Source organism: Acipenser ruthenus, chromosome 23 (assembly GCF_902713425.1).
Source record: "Acipenser ruthenus chromosome 23, fAciRut3.2 maternal haplotype, whole genome shotgun sequence".
Lineage (NCBI taxonomy): Eukaryota > Metazoa > Chordata > Actinopteri > Acipenseriformes > Acipenseridae > Acipenser > Acipenser ruthenus.
The window spans coordinates 91,110-104,999 of NC_081211.1; the positions used below are offsets into that span (position 1 = coordinate 91,110).

The 13,890-nt window shown below is 48.7% G+C and overlaps 2 protein-coding genes across 5 annotated transcripts; one reads left to right on the top strand and one right to left on the bottom strand.

The window, feature by feature from the left end:
• The first annotated feature begins 129 nt into the window (after positions 1 to 129).
• LOC117413350 (homeobox-containing protein 1-like) lies at positions 130 to 7,453 on the top strand. 4 transcript variants are annotated; one of them, XM_034022418.3, is made up of 10 exons: positions 130 to 286; positions 2,676 to 2,756; positions 3,127 to 3,478; positions 3,675 to 3,760; positions 4,464 to 4,574; positions 5,032 to 5,176; positions 5,487 to 5,572; positions 6,195 to 6,290; positions 6,407 to 6,501; positions 6,643 to 7,453. In XM_034022418.3, exons 1-10 carry the CDS (start codon positions 130 to 132, stop codon positions 6,781 to 6,783), a joined length of 1,350 nt encoding a protein of 449 aa, XP_033878309.3. In that variant the 3' UTR covers positions 6,784 to 7,453. The 4 variants fall into 4 exon arrangements, with proteins under 4 accessions (XP_033878309.3, XP_033878307.3, XP_033878306.3 ...); XM_034022415.3 differs by lacking the exon at positions 130 to 286 and adding an exon at positions 1,044 to 1,525; XM_058997297.1 differs by lacking the exon at positions 130 to 286 and adding an exon at positions 1,468 to 1,525 and having other exon boundaries at positions 2,676 to 2,902; positions 6,643 to 7,452.
• Positions 7,454 to 9,119: 1,666 nt separating this feature from the next.
• On the bottom strand, positions 9,120 to 13,628 carry LOC117969111 (peptidyl-prolyl cis-trans isomerase E). The gene is made up of 10 exons (XM_058997300.1): positions 13,531 to 13,628; positions 12,986 to 13,084; positions 12,493 to 12,536; positions 12,123 to 12,149; positions 11,712 to 11,793; positions 11,325 to 11,428; positions 11,019 to 11,142; positions 10,387 to 10,572; positions 9,904 to 10,046; positions 9,120 to 9,514 (listed from the first exon to the last, which is right to left on the bottom strand). Exons 1-10 carry the CDS (start codon positions 13,559 to 13,561, stop codon positions 9,446 to 9,448), a joined length of 909 nt encoding a protein of 302 aa, XP_058853283.1. The 5' UTR covers positions 13,562 to 13,628; the 3' UTR covers positions 9,120 to 9,445.
• Between the last annotated feature and the right edge of the window lie 262 nt (positions 13,629 to 13,890).

The window sequence follows — 13,890 nt, forward strand, 5'->3', positions numbered from 1 at the left end:
ATACACAACAACACAACTACAAAAAAACAACAACTCCGCCACACCCCCTTTTCCTTTCTTACCTTGTGATAACTTGCTGGGGTTCCCCTCGGTCCACCCAAAGCGTGCGTTTGAATCTGGTTTTGTTGCATGCGGTGCGGGACCCCGTCCTGTGGACCCTGTCCTGCGCGTCAGTGGACGGCGCGGGACCCTGTCCTGTGGACCCTGTCCTGCGCGTCAGTGGACGGCGCGGGACCCCGTCCTGTGGACCCTGTCCTGCGCGTCAGTGGACGGCGCGTACCTGAGGGTGAGATAATGATACCTGTCCGGAGACTCGAGATCGAGGGGAGGAAAGCAAAGCGCGTCTCGACACCGTTACACTGTTACAGTGAAGCAGCCTGCCCTGCTCCCCGCAATGCAGCGGCGAGTGAGGAATACGTGGAATCGTGTATACAATGTTCAACACCTTTTATAAAAGGCTGTTCCAATCCGTGAAAACCTTTGAATGAGCGCTATCAGTGACCTGCATTAGTGTACGGGGAGTACACGCTGACGAAAATAGCACAACACACTTCTGTGGTGTTGTTTTTTTAAGAAAGAGAAACAAATATTTAGAGGATGAGCAAAACTGAGTTGTTATTTATTATTATAATGTATTATTATTATTATTTGTTTATTTAGCAGACGCCTTACAGAGGCTAGGGTGTGTGAACTATGCATCAGCTGCAGAGTCACTTACAACTACATCTCACCCGAAAGACGGAGCACAAGGAGGTGAAGTGACTCGCTCAGGGTCACACAATGAGTCAGTGGCTGAGGTGGGATTTGAACCGGGGACCTCCTGGTTACAAGCCCTTTTCTTTAACCACTGGACCACGCAGCCTCATTATTATTATTATTATTATTATTATTATTATTATTATTATTATTATTATTATTATTATTATTATTATTATTATTATTATTATTATTATTATTATTATTATTATTATTATTAGCACAGTAGTAGTAGCAGTCGTGTTGTTGTTCTTGCAAAGTTTAAATAGCCAGTAGATTATAAATATGTAACTGCTTCAGGTTTTGACGTCGTTGTTAAATTGCACTCGTTTATGGTAGTTGTATTAACCCTGCATTCAGCTCGTTGTGATCATCTGTGCGGAACCCTGCGCTCTCTGTATGATCTGCACGGCGCGCGCACACACACTCCGTTTACACGCAACGCATTTCCTATGATCCCTCGGAATCGCGTGACTGGCGGAGTTCTTCCTGCTGAGAGGTCAGACACACAAGCGAACTCACCGGCGCGCTCCTGCAGACATTCTGCTGAGACAATGTGACTGCCCGCCTCCAATCGCAATGATCAGACACAGCAACCGCGATAACACCACACAACCCGCAACATTCACAATCACAACAACAGCACTCCCGTTTATCCACGTCCCGGGAGCGACCCACACTCCAGGTGAAATCTGCGAGCCCATATCGAGAAGGGGAAACAGAGAGAGGACTGTCTGTACACAACCCGTCATCCGGCATCATCCGGGAGGTAGAGAGAAGTCACCCGTCCTGTGCATTGCATTTGCCCTGCAGAAATCATGACCCTGTTTATGTATTTCCGAATACTTTTGGTTTACAATCCTGTGCTTTGCAGGCAGACGGTGCATGCATGTTTGTGCTATTAGATTCTGAAATGACTTGTCGAAACACAGATTTAGTTCATTGCATTGTTATTAATGCATGCATTTCCAAGCAGCATCCGTCTCCTCTGTAACTAATACGAACACAGATCTGTTTGCAAACTGCATCACAGCGTAGTTTGCGTTCTTCGCTTCCAGTTTGTATGTGATGTGCTCGTGATACTGCACGCGAATTCCCGGCCGGGGCAGTCTGAGCCGAGCTGCTATAAATAATACCGCGTCGAGGGATGCATGTCCCCTGTAGAGATGGATCAGGTCAGATCGATGACGTTATGGCTCGGTGTGTCTGCACCTGGCCTCTCAGTGTGATGAGGAGTCGTGATGCTCTTCATTAGAGATGGATCAGGTCAGATCGATGACGTTATGGCTCGGTGTGTCTGTACCTGGCCTCTCAGTGTGATGAGGAGTCGTGATGCTCTTCATTAGAGATGGATCAGATCAGATCGATGACGTTATGGCTCGGTGTGTCTGTACCTGGCCTCTCAGTGTGATGAGGAGTCGTGATGCTCTTCATCTGACTCACTGGGAGCTGTGCTGATTGAGAAAGAGAGTGAGCGTGTGAGAGAGAGTTCTCTTATGAAATGTATTTGACATGTATTTTACACAGGAAGTCACTTGAGATTAAAATATATATTTTACAAGTGAGGCCAGGCCAAGAAGACTACAAATAACCATCAACATCACATATATGTATTATTATTATTATTATTATTATTATTATTATTATTATTATTATTATTATTATTATTATATTGCTTTAACAAATGCATGATTAGTATTACTACATGTATTATTGTATTGCTTTAATGAACATCAGTAATACACGTACAGTAAAATCAATCGCTCAGGTGATATATAGAAACTCAAGTGAGAAGTGGGAGTGCCTCTTTTGATTCTGAAGCTTCGTTATGGTGTTAATGTGCTCGGCCGCTCTCTCACGAGGACCTTCCAGAGTAATTGAACACATTCCTTATCTTAACAGCCTCCTGTTTGTTTCAGAGCGTCCCTTTATGAGAAAAACAGCAGCAGTGCCGCGCTTACCTGCTTCTCAAGCCTTCCAGTTACACCTCAACCCCACAGGTCAGTGCGCTGTGACATCACCAGGGCAGCCGTGACATCACCAGGGCAGCCGTGACATCACCAGGGCAGCTGTGACATCATCAAAGACTTGATCTGCAAGACAATCACACAAACATAAACATAAACAGCTGGTTTTCTAAACTCAGGTTAGCACTAACCTCAGACGACCGACCTTCTGGCTGGTTTCACACACCCCAGTGTTACTTTAGCGGCTAGTTTCACAGGCCCTGATTAGCTCTGATCTTGGGCTACCGTCTCTAACACTGAGCGGTCTGAGAGTAGCGGTAATCAGCAAGCTTGTCTGAGGTGAGTGTTTTACCAGGGTGAATCCACTGCAGTGTTTGCTCTGTACCTCCCTGTCTCCTCTCAGATGCTGGTATGCAGTGCTGCGTGGCAGAGCCTCGCTACACCATCGAGCAGATTGCCCTGCTGCAGCGACTGCGTCTCTCCGGCATGTCCAAACCCCAGATCCTGCATGCGCTCGACTCCCTGGAGCGACTGGACCAGGAGCAGAGCCACACGCTTCCACGGCAACCGCCCCAGTGCTGCAGGAACCACGGCAACACGCCGGCCACGCCCCCCACCTCTTCATCCTCCTCCCTCCTCGCCCCCTCCCCCTCCCTGTCGCCTAGCAACGAGGCCTCCCCGCCCCCCCAGGGGCAGTCATTCAGCTACGACCTGGAGGAGTGGGATGTAGAGGAGCGAGTGGAGGAGTACATGAGGTAATTCATTCACTCGCAATGCAGAGAACTACCACAGGGGGCGCTGTAGAGCAGGCAAAGCAATGCCCTCCATCAATGTCAAGCAGACCAGCGTTTGGGCTCTAGTGTCTTTATCAGTGTTATTGAAAGCACAAGGAAACAGTGCAAGCAGACCAGCTAATATGTGCAGTCTGCTAATACTCTCTCTCTCTCTCAGGAGGGACAGCAGTGTGGTGAAGGAGGAAATCAAAGTCTTTTTAAACAACCGGAGGATCTCTCAAGCCATCGTGGGGCAGGTCACAGGTAACAGGGTCACTGCAGGGTCTGGACCCCCTCCAGCCAGCGCTGACCGTCTGGGACAGTCAGTCACTTTGCGTCTTTGAGAACGGAAGCCGAGGATAAGAGTTGTTTTTGCTCAAAATGCACAGCTGGGAAGAACCTTGAGCCGGCAGTGCTGTGGGAGACAGCAGGGAGAGGAGGTGCGGGCAGTGAATCCAAGCCTGTGCTGGTCTCTGCTTTATACCTTGTGCTCTGTTATAGGAGACAGTGCGTGGCTGTGCTATGCTGTGTTTCGCTATGCTGTGTTTCCTGTGCTGTGTTTTGCTATGCTTTCCTGTGCTGTGTTTTGTGTGCTCCCTGTTCCTCTGCAGTGTTGTGTGGTGCAGAGAGGCCAGGCCCAGGCTCTGGTTTCACTGACTGATCTATACTGAGCTCTCCATAGCCACAGGGACCAGGAGAGCTGGAGGGGCTGGCTGGGTAAAGTGATACCGTACTGGAGAACAGCACTGCAGCTCGGAACGCAATCACTCACCCACAGACACATATATATATATATATATGCATAGATGCACACACACACTCTCACACACCAACACATGCAAACACACACAGAAGGACCAGTTAGATCTATGGAGTCTGTACCATCGGCTCATTCTGATGAATTTTAAACATGCTCTTTCGTCTTTGCCCACCTCATCCCATACCTTTCCAATCAATCCCATTGCAGGGATCAGTCAGAGCTACATCTCACAGTGGCTGCTGCAGCAGGGGCTGGAGATGAGTGACCCCAAAAAGAGAGCCTTCTACCGCTGGTACCTGCTGGAGCGCAGCAGCCCAGGTGAGAGAGCCAGCCAGGGGGACAGGGGGGGGTACACTATAGCCCCTGGGATGGAAGGAAGACTCCCAGTGCGTAGCAGTTTGATCCTGGTTCTAGTATGAGTTTGATGAGACACACCTGAGCTTGTTACACTGGGGTTAATCAAGCTTGTAGTGAAACCTGGAATGGGTGAAAGTGCTATGCAACAGGAGGCAAGACTTTGCAATAGGGATCCCATTGCAGGTAATGGTCTTGATGGCTACCTCTACTGTGTAATGTATACAAACCTCACTGAAATAGCATATTGCATGTGTCGTATGTATTGCATGCGCTGTAGATCTCAAAAGTATTTTTTAAGTTGCAGCAATCGCCCTTCTTTCACGGGCTGTACACAGACAGAACTGTAGACGCACACAATGATCCAGAGGCAGCGTGAGGCTGCAGTGTTTACCTCTCTCCCTCGCACGCTGTCTCTCAGGGACCACGCTGTCTCTACGGCCCCTGTGTGGCCCTGTGAAGGAGGAGCCGGAGTGGAGCGGGAGCCTGGGAGGGGGCGTGTCTTTGAGGCTGCGTCGCGGGAGCCGCTTCACCTGGAGGAAGGAGTGCCTGTCCGTCATGGAGAGGTGAGGGGGGCTCTGTTTTACCATTATTTACTGTTGAAGACACTGAGAAAGACGCTTGTCATTGAAGTTCTTAAGCTTCAGTATCACTGGATTTAACACCACTGGGTGTGTAAGAAGCACAGCGGGTATTTAGTGTGATGCAGGTTAAGGGTTTTTATTTCTAATTTTAAAAGGTTGAGTAAAAGTGTGAATGACATTCCTGTAATCAGACAGCCCTGTCCTGCAATCACAGCTCCAGTAATAACATTGCTAACTCACTGTGCTTTATCAGGCTCAGCTGAAGGTCTGTCTTCGTTGTTTCCAATCGTAGCTTCTTCCAGGAGAACCAGTATCCCGAAGAGTCCAAGAGAGAGGAGATCGCTGGAGCCTGCAACGCCGTCATTCAGAAACCAGCCGGTCAGTGTCCCAGTCCCTCTGTGCAGCTGGTCAGTGCCCCAGTCTCTCTGTCCAGCTGGTCAGTGCCCCAGTCTCTCTCTCTATACAGCTGGTCAGTGCCCTAGTCTCTCTCTGTGCAGCTGGTCAGTGCCCCAGTCTCTCTCTCTATACAGCTGGTCAGTGCCCCAGTCTCTCTCTCTCTCTCTATACAGCTGGTCAGTGCCCCAGTCTCTCTCTCTCTCTCTCTCTCTCTCTCTCTCTATACAGCTGGTCAGTGCCCCAGTCTCTCTCTCTCTCTCTCTCTCTCTCTCTATACAGCTGGTCAGTGCCCCAGTCTCTCTCTCTCTCTCTGTGCAGCTGGTCAGTGCCCCAGTCTCTTTACTGTAATGTGCGTTTCTTCCAAAACAGAACTCTTACCTACATAGCCGAGTGTAAAACAAGGAGGATTTACGTTTTGTTTTCAGTAGCTACAATCACTTCAAAGACACTAGGATTCTTCTCTACAGGTTTGAGGCATACCAGTAGCCGCCCTCATTTCCTCAATCTCAGCAGGCTTCCTCCAGCTCAGTGTGGGCACAGGGTCCAGGCTGCTGTAAAGCACTAGTTTCCATTTGTTTTTCACTAGCTAGCTTTTGTCTCGCAGGCTCCCGGCTGTCAGAGTTCGAGAAGGTCACGGCTCTGAAGGTCTACAACTGGTTTGCAAACCGGAGGAAAGAGATGAAGAGGAGGGCCAATATAGGTACGCTGCCCCCTGCAGTCTCCTCCCGGCACTGCAGGTTGAGACACCCCAGACTGCCCTTCATTGAGCGTCATGTGATCCCGTCTGTTTATTTATTTATTTTTTTGGGTCAACAGAAGCCGCTATCCTGGAGAGCCACGGAATAGAGGTTCACAGCCCGAGCTGCCAATCAAACAGTGATGACATCGAGGGGGCGGAGTTACACGACACAGTGAGTCAGCTTGTATGTTACCCTTCAGCCCAAAAAAAAATAATAATTACCTGTCACTTTGTGCACCTAGCATGATTATAAGATTCATAAGTCTGTCTCTCATTCACAATACAAAATGTTTCATGTATTTTCTTTTAAAAGGCTGATCTCACCTCGGGGAACGCCCCCCAGCAGGAGCCCCTCTCATTGGCCGAGCAGGCAGTGACTCTGCACAGCCCGGTCCTGCGGCTGGCCAATCAGAAGGCTGGAGAGCTGAAGAGGGAGGCGGTCGAGGAGGAGTGAGCGGGCAGCTGTCCTGATCAATCGATCTGTCGACGCGAGGGAGCTGGTCCAATCCCGCGGAAGTACAGCTCCTCCTAGCCACTCCCCCTTCCTGGAGTCGGGCCAATGAGGTGCCAGGGACTCTCCTGAGCGATTTCGCCGGCCTCTTGGCTAGCCAATCAGCAGCTCCGCTTCGGGGGTTGATGGACACAGTATGTAATCACGATAATTATACTATTAATACTAATAATAAGGAAGATATCTACAGTAATAATATCTATGTATAACGCTTTCCAGAACCGTCTTAGTGTAAACCTGCTTTTTGAAAACGAGAAAGGAACGAAGTGTCTGGAAAGAGAGTGTCAGAACTCAGCGGATGGAAGTGCGGTGGCACGTTTCACGTTTGTTTAAAATCACTTTTTTTTTTTTGGCAGGGGTTTGTTGAATTAATCCCTGAAGTTACCCTTCTAATGAATTATTATTTTTGGCCCTGCTATTTTAATACGAAGGTTGTTTTTCGAGAATGCCTTTAAGGGTGTGACATGTAACCCCCCCCCCCCCCCCGCCCCCCTCCCCAAAACGGCTGCTGGCTGCACTGCAATCTAGTGCCTTTAGACTGTTAGATCACAAACCCTGTGAAAACATTCAGTTGTTTTTTATTTAATTCATGTACCCTCAATAAAATAAATACAACAAATTAAAAAAAACCTCCTGTTTCTCAGATTCCTTTGTGGTCACTGCTTTGATTCAGAGCACTCAGCATTGAGTTCTCTACACTAGACTGTATTGAATTAGCTGGCTGTCAGATCTCCAGTACAGCACTGAGTTCTCTATACTAGACTGTATTGAATTAGCTGGCTGTCAGATCTCCAGTACAGCACTGAGTTCTCTACACTAGACTGTATTGAATTAGCTGCTCTCAGATCCCCAGTACAGCATTGAGTTCTCTATACTAGACTGTATTGAATTAGCTGGCTCTCAGATCCCCAGTACAGCACTGAGTTCTCTATACTAGACTGTATTGAATTAGCTGCTCTCAGATCCCCAGTACAGCATTGAGTTCTCTATACTGGACTGTATTGAATTAGCTGGCTCTCAGATCCCCAGTACAGCACTGAGTTCTCTATACTAGACTGTATTGAATTAGCTGGCTCTCAGATCCACAGCACTGAGTTCTCTACACTAGACTGTATTGAATTAGCTGGCTCTCAGATCCCCAGTACAGCACTGAGTTCTCTATACTAGACTGTATTGAATTAGCTGGCTCTCAGATCCACAGCACTGAGTTCTCTACACTAGACTGTATTGAATTAGCTGGCTCTCAGATCCCCAGTACAGCACTGAGTTCTCTATACTAGACTGTATTGAATTAGCTGGCTCTCAGATCCACAGCACTGAGTTCTCTACACTAGACTGTATTGAATTAGCTGGCTCTCAGATCTCCAGTACAGCACTGAGTTCTCTATACTAGACTGTATTGAATTAGCTGCTCTCAGATCCCCAGTACAGCACTGAGTTCTCTATACTAGACTGTATTGAATTAGCTGGCTCTCAGATCCCCAGTACAGCACTGAGTTCTCTATACTAGACTGTATTGAATTAGCTGCTCTCAGATCCCCAGTACAGCACTGAGTTCTCTATACTAGACTGTATTGAATTAGCTGGCTCTCAGATCCACAGCACTGAGTTCTCTACACTAGACTGTATTGAATTAGCTGGATTTCAGATCCCCAGTACAGCACTGAGTTCTCTATACTAGACTGTATTGAATTAGCTGGCTCTCAGATCCACAGCACTGAGTTCTCTACACTAGACTGTATTGAATTAGCTGGCTCTCAGATCCCCAGTACAGCACTGAGTTCTCTATACTAGACTGTATTGAATTAGCTGGCTCTCAGATCCACAGCACTGAGTTCTCTACACTAGACTGTATTGAATTAGCTGGCTCTCAGATCTCCAGTACAGCACTGAGTTCTCTATACTAGACTGTATTGAATTAGCTGCTCTCAGATCCCCAGTACAGCACTGAGTTCTCTATACTAGACTGTATTGAATTAGCTGGCTCTCAGATCCCCAGTACAGCACTGAGTTCTCTATACTAGACTGTATTGAATTAGCTGCTCTCAGATCCCCAGTACAGCACTGAGTTCTCTATACTAGACTGTATTGAATTAGCTGGCTCTCAGATCCACAGCACTGAGTTCTCTACACTAGACTGTATTGAATTAGCTGGATTTCAGATCCCCAGTACAGCACTGAGTTCTCTACACTAGACTGTATTGAATTAGCTGGATTTCAGATCCCCAGTAATGAGCTGATTATTTCCCCAAATACAACTGGACTGCTTCATTTCAAAATGTTTAAAAAAAGTATTTTTATTCACATAAATATTTACAAAACTATTTTTTTTCCTCCCTCCCAAGTCTGCATTTCTGAAGCGATGAATTTCATTTCATTTTTTTTTTTGTTCATGAAATCTTCACAAACCCTTCAAGTGTGTGTTCTGAAGCCACTGCCACAGGCTTCACTGCTGCTTACATGCATGTGGGAGCAGCTTGCAGAGGTCTGCTGGCAGTTCAGCTCACAAAGGGCTGGGAGCAAGACGTCCGAGACTGGAAAGGAAAGGGAGTGTTGTCCGTCTGTCTGTCTGTCTGTCTCTCCAGCCCACTTCGCTCCCTGCGTCTCACACATACTCCCCGCAGTCTGAAATGATCACCTTCTGCTTGGTCTTGCCGTCCTTCGAACCCTGAGCCTGGGAACACAATGAAAACCTCAGCATCTTTCTCACAGGATGATTTTTGGTTCTGTAAACAACGTCATCTTTCCCTCTCCCTCTATATCCAATCCTCACCTACCCCATTCCCTCCATCCGCTCCTCTCCCCCACGACGCTCCCCTCCCCACCTCCACGGCTCTCCCCTCCCCCAGTATACCCTTTCTCCCTCCCTCCTCACCTCCATGGCTCTCAGCACCTCCAGTATACCCTCCCTCCCTCCCCATCTCCACGGCTATCCCCTCCCCCAGTATACCCTTTCTCCCTCCCTCCTCACCTCCATGGCTCTCAGCACCTCCAGTATACCCTCCCTCCCTCCCTCCTCTCCCCCACAGCTCTCCTCTCCCCCGGTATACCCTCCCTCCTCACCTCCATGGCTCTCAGCACCTCCAGTCCCTCCATCAGCTCTCCGAACACCACATGCTTCCCGTCCAGCCAGTCTGTCTTGTCACAGGTGATGAAGAACTGGGAGCCATTGCTGTTGGGACCCGAGTTCGCCATCGACAGCTGAGCTGTGAAACGCACAGAGAGCGAGAGAGAGAGACACTGAGACTGCTGTGAAACATTTCCTCTATATTTCCAGTCCTACCTGCTCAAGCCTAGCCCAGTCTGGACGTATAGCGTATGCAGTCAAACCAAAATGATAACTGATAAAGCAACGTGATTTATAGCTGGTTTATATACATGATCTCCCTGCCCATCATAATGCTAATTTGATCTTATTGCACATTGTACTTCATCAGGACCATACTATGTCCTTCAGGTAGTTACACCACTAGCTATACTGGCTTCTGATGCATTATCTATCAGTGCCAGTACGAGGTCCCCTCCCCTACCCCAGCCCTGCTCTACCTGGGGCGGTGTGCTTCAGTATGAAGTTCTCGTCGTCAAATTTCTTCCCGTAGATGGACTTGCCGCCTGTGCCGTTGTGGTTGGTGAAGTCGCCCCCCTGGCACATGAACTGGGGGATGATCCTGTGGAAGCTGCTGCCCTTGTATCCGAAGCCCTTCTCGTGGGTGCACAGGCAGCGGAAATTCTCTGGAGACAGGGGGAGGGGGAGACGGGTGAGAGTGAGAAGAGAAGGAGGAGGAGGGGGGGGGGGCTTTCAAAAGCACCTGCCACCTTCTTATTGGTCATCTCCTTCTGTTAGATTTGCTACACTAACTTTGGCAGCGCTTGTATTTCTGGCTATGCTCTTAGTGAGTGACCTTTGCAAACTCAATCTGATTGGAGTCCCCAGGTTTGGAAACACTTGCTCTAGATTAAGGGTTACATTTGATGAACCAAAATACAATAATAATAATAATAATAATAATATCGAACGTATATAAAGTAAAATAAAGCTCATTTGTAATCTAACTCAACAGTGCAGAACCTGCATCTTGTGTATAAGCACTTTGTTTGTCCTCAGTAAGCCAGCGTGCTCTCTTGTATTGGCGCTGCGTGTCTGAAATCCCTCGGCAGTGGACAGAAGAGAGCATCACCTGCAGTCATGGGTACGATGTCGGCTCTCAGGAGGAATCGCAGACGCCCGGCTGGCTTGTTCCCGATCTTGATGTCCATGTAGACCTGCGGGTTTGCACGGCCTTTCTTAGCTGGGGGCTCGCCCTGCAACACAGGCAGAACATCCACAGCTGTAAAAACACTCCTCCCGCGCTCCAGGACAAGAAGGCCTTGAGGAACACAGCCAGCTGAAATGCCCGTCGCTGAAGGGGAGCCCACTGAGACGCTCCCCGACAGGGACGGCAGTGTGGCCCGACTGCAATACTGACAGCGATGACCTCGCTCACCTCCTGCGTGTCAGGCTGGGCGGAGTCCCCGCTCGCCTCCGCCCCCTCACCCTCCTCCGCAGTCTTCCCTGAAAACTTCTTCAGCCAATCATCATCCGTCCACACTGGAGCGAGAGAGAGAGAGAGAGAGAGAGAGAGAGAGGAGGCATTTCTGTCATTTTATTTATTCATTTACCCACATATTTCATTGCACGATGCTCCCTTGATAATTAAGCCAGGTGGGCATGTTGACAGTAAATTGTACATGTGCTATATTTCACTGTACCAGGTAGAGGGAGGTTCAGGAGAGCAGGCAGGTAGAGGGAGGTTTGGATAGAATGGAAAGCTATAGGGAGGTATAGAAAGGTATAGGGAGGTACAGGGAGGTTCTGCACAGTCGCTGCTGACCTGCCCGGGAGGAGCCCTCCTTAATCCTCATGGGCTTGGCGATATTCACACGGATCGTCCGTCCGAACAGCTCAGCCTCGTTCTGCAGGGAGAGGGAGACAGGAAGGGATTCACATCTCAACCCAGCTCAGCCCAATCCAACCCAATCCAGCTCAACCCAATCCAGCCCAGCACAACCCAATCCAGCCCAGCACAACCCAATCCAGACCAGCACAACCCAATCCAGCCCAGCACAACCCAGCTCAGCCCAAACCAACCCAGCACAACCCAATCCAGCCCAGCCCAAACCAACCCAGCTCAACCCAATCCAGCCCAGCCCAGTCCAACCCAGCCCAGCTCAACCCAATCCAGACCAGCCCAGCTCAACCCAGCCCAGTGTAACAAAGGCAGCGTCGCCAGGGCTCTACTCACCATGTTGTCGATAGCAGCTGCAGCATCCTGGATGGAAAGAGAAGGAGAAAAAAATAGCACAGTAAGCAAGACAGACAGACTGGCACCTCCTAGTATCCCCCCAGAGACTCTCAATAACTCAAGGGTCATCACAACTGGTAAACTGGGGGGGGTAATACAATGCGTGTTTACTTTCACATAAAGAATATGTACACTAGTCAAGTTACTTGAACCGAAGTTTAGAGTACTCATCTCTTCTGTGCAGCATCGTTACTTGTGCTGTGAGAGATGGAGGTTCAGCTGAGTGCAATACAGCGCACAGCCACTAGATGGCTGCCGCAGCCTTCTCTACACAGTGCAGTATTTCACCCTCCCAGTCCCGCACACTCACCTCTGCCATCTCAAACTCGATGAACGCAAAGCCTCTGTGTTTCTCTGGAGAAACAGAGACAGACATTTGAAATCATTCATTGTACACGAAACTGTTACACCAGACAACTACCCCCCTGAAGAAGCGCATAGTTAAACGGGATGGGTGAACCTGCTACGCATCAGGCTATGCATTCATTATGTGAGGAGGCTGTGTGGTCCAGTGGTTAAAGAAAAGGGCTTGTAACCAGGAGGTCCCCGGTTTAAATCCCACCTCAGCCACTGACTCATTGTGTGACCCTGAACAAGTCACTTAACCTTCTTGTGCTCCGTCTTTCGGGTGAGACGTAATTGTAAGTGACTCTGCAGCTGATGCATAGTTCACACACCCTAGTCTCTGTAAGTCGCCTTGGATAAAGGCGTCTGCTAAATAAACAAATAATAATTAATAATAATAATGTGAGATTCCCATCGCTGCTGTGTGCCTGTCCTGTGACGGTGCAGGGAGCTCTCACCGGTCTCGTAGTCCAGAGGGATCTGGATATCGGAGATGTCTCCGAAGGGAATGAAGGCAGCGTGGAGCACCTTCTCATCCACCTCCTCCGCGATGCCGCCTGCGGGACACAAGCACACGGGGCTTCAAACATATATAATGAGGGGGGGGGGTTTAAAAAGAGACAGAGTTCCGTTTCGTGCAGCTGGGGTGAATGCCAGAACAAACTCTTTGACACTTGAATTATTAAAACTCAAGAGTGTGTTTTATATATAATTCATAGCACTGCTGGTCACAGCGTACGATATACCACAAACAACGCCGCCGACTTTAACTATCATAAGTGCTGTTTGATTTGAAGAGAGACTCAAAAAAGCACGTAACCCGAGAGACTCGCTCTACAGCTTTACATTCAGGCATTTAAAAACCATCCTGCAGGATCCGCATCAACAGATACATCTCCGTGACGTGGAAGCCTTCGCAAACACGGCACCTCGTATTATTAAACACGCCTAGCTCATGTTGTAAATCCTGCTTGTTTGATTTATCTTATGAAAATGCTCTCACCAATGTAAAGTACGCGCTTCGTGGACGCCATCGTTGCTGTACCCTTTACCCTCTAACCCCGCCTTGCCCCGCCCTTTCCTGTGCAGTCCCGCTGTGTCTCGAACACGTGGTTTGAAAGCGAGGCAGAGCTGACTCGTCATTCTCAATACCTGCCTGGACAGAATATTAGGAACCCAGCTTAATTGTTTTGGACTCACCTTTGTGTGAACGGGCTGCTCCTCGTACATTCATTACATGCAAATTTAACACGATAAATCCGTGCGTTCATTTTCCAGTTTCCCCATGGTTTATAATGTGCTTTACCAGACCTCTCTGTGCTTTACAATGCTTCCCTATGCTTTACCAGACCTCTCTGTGCTT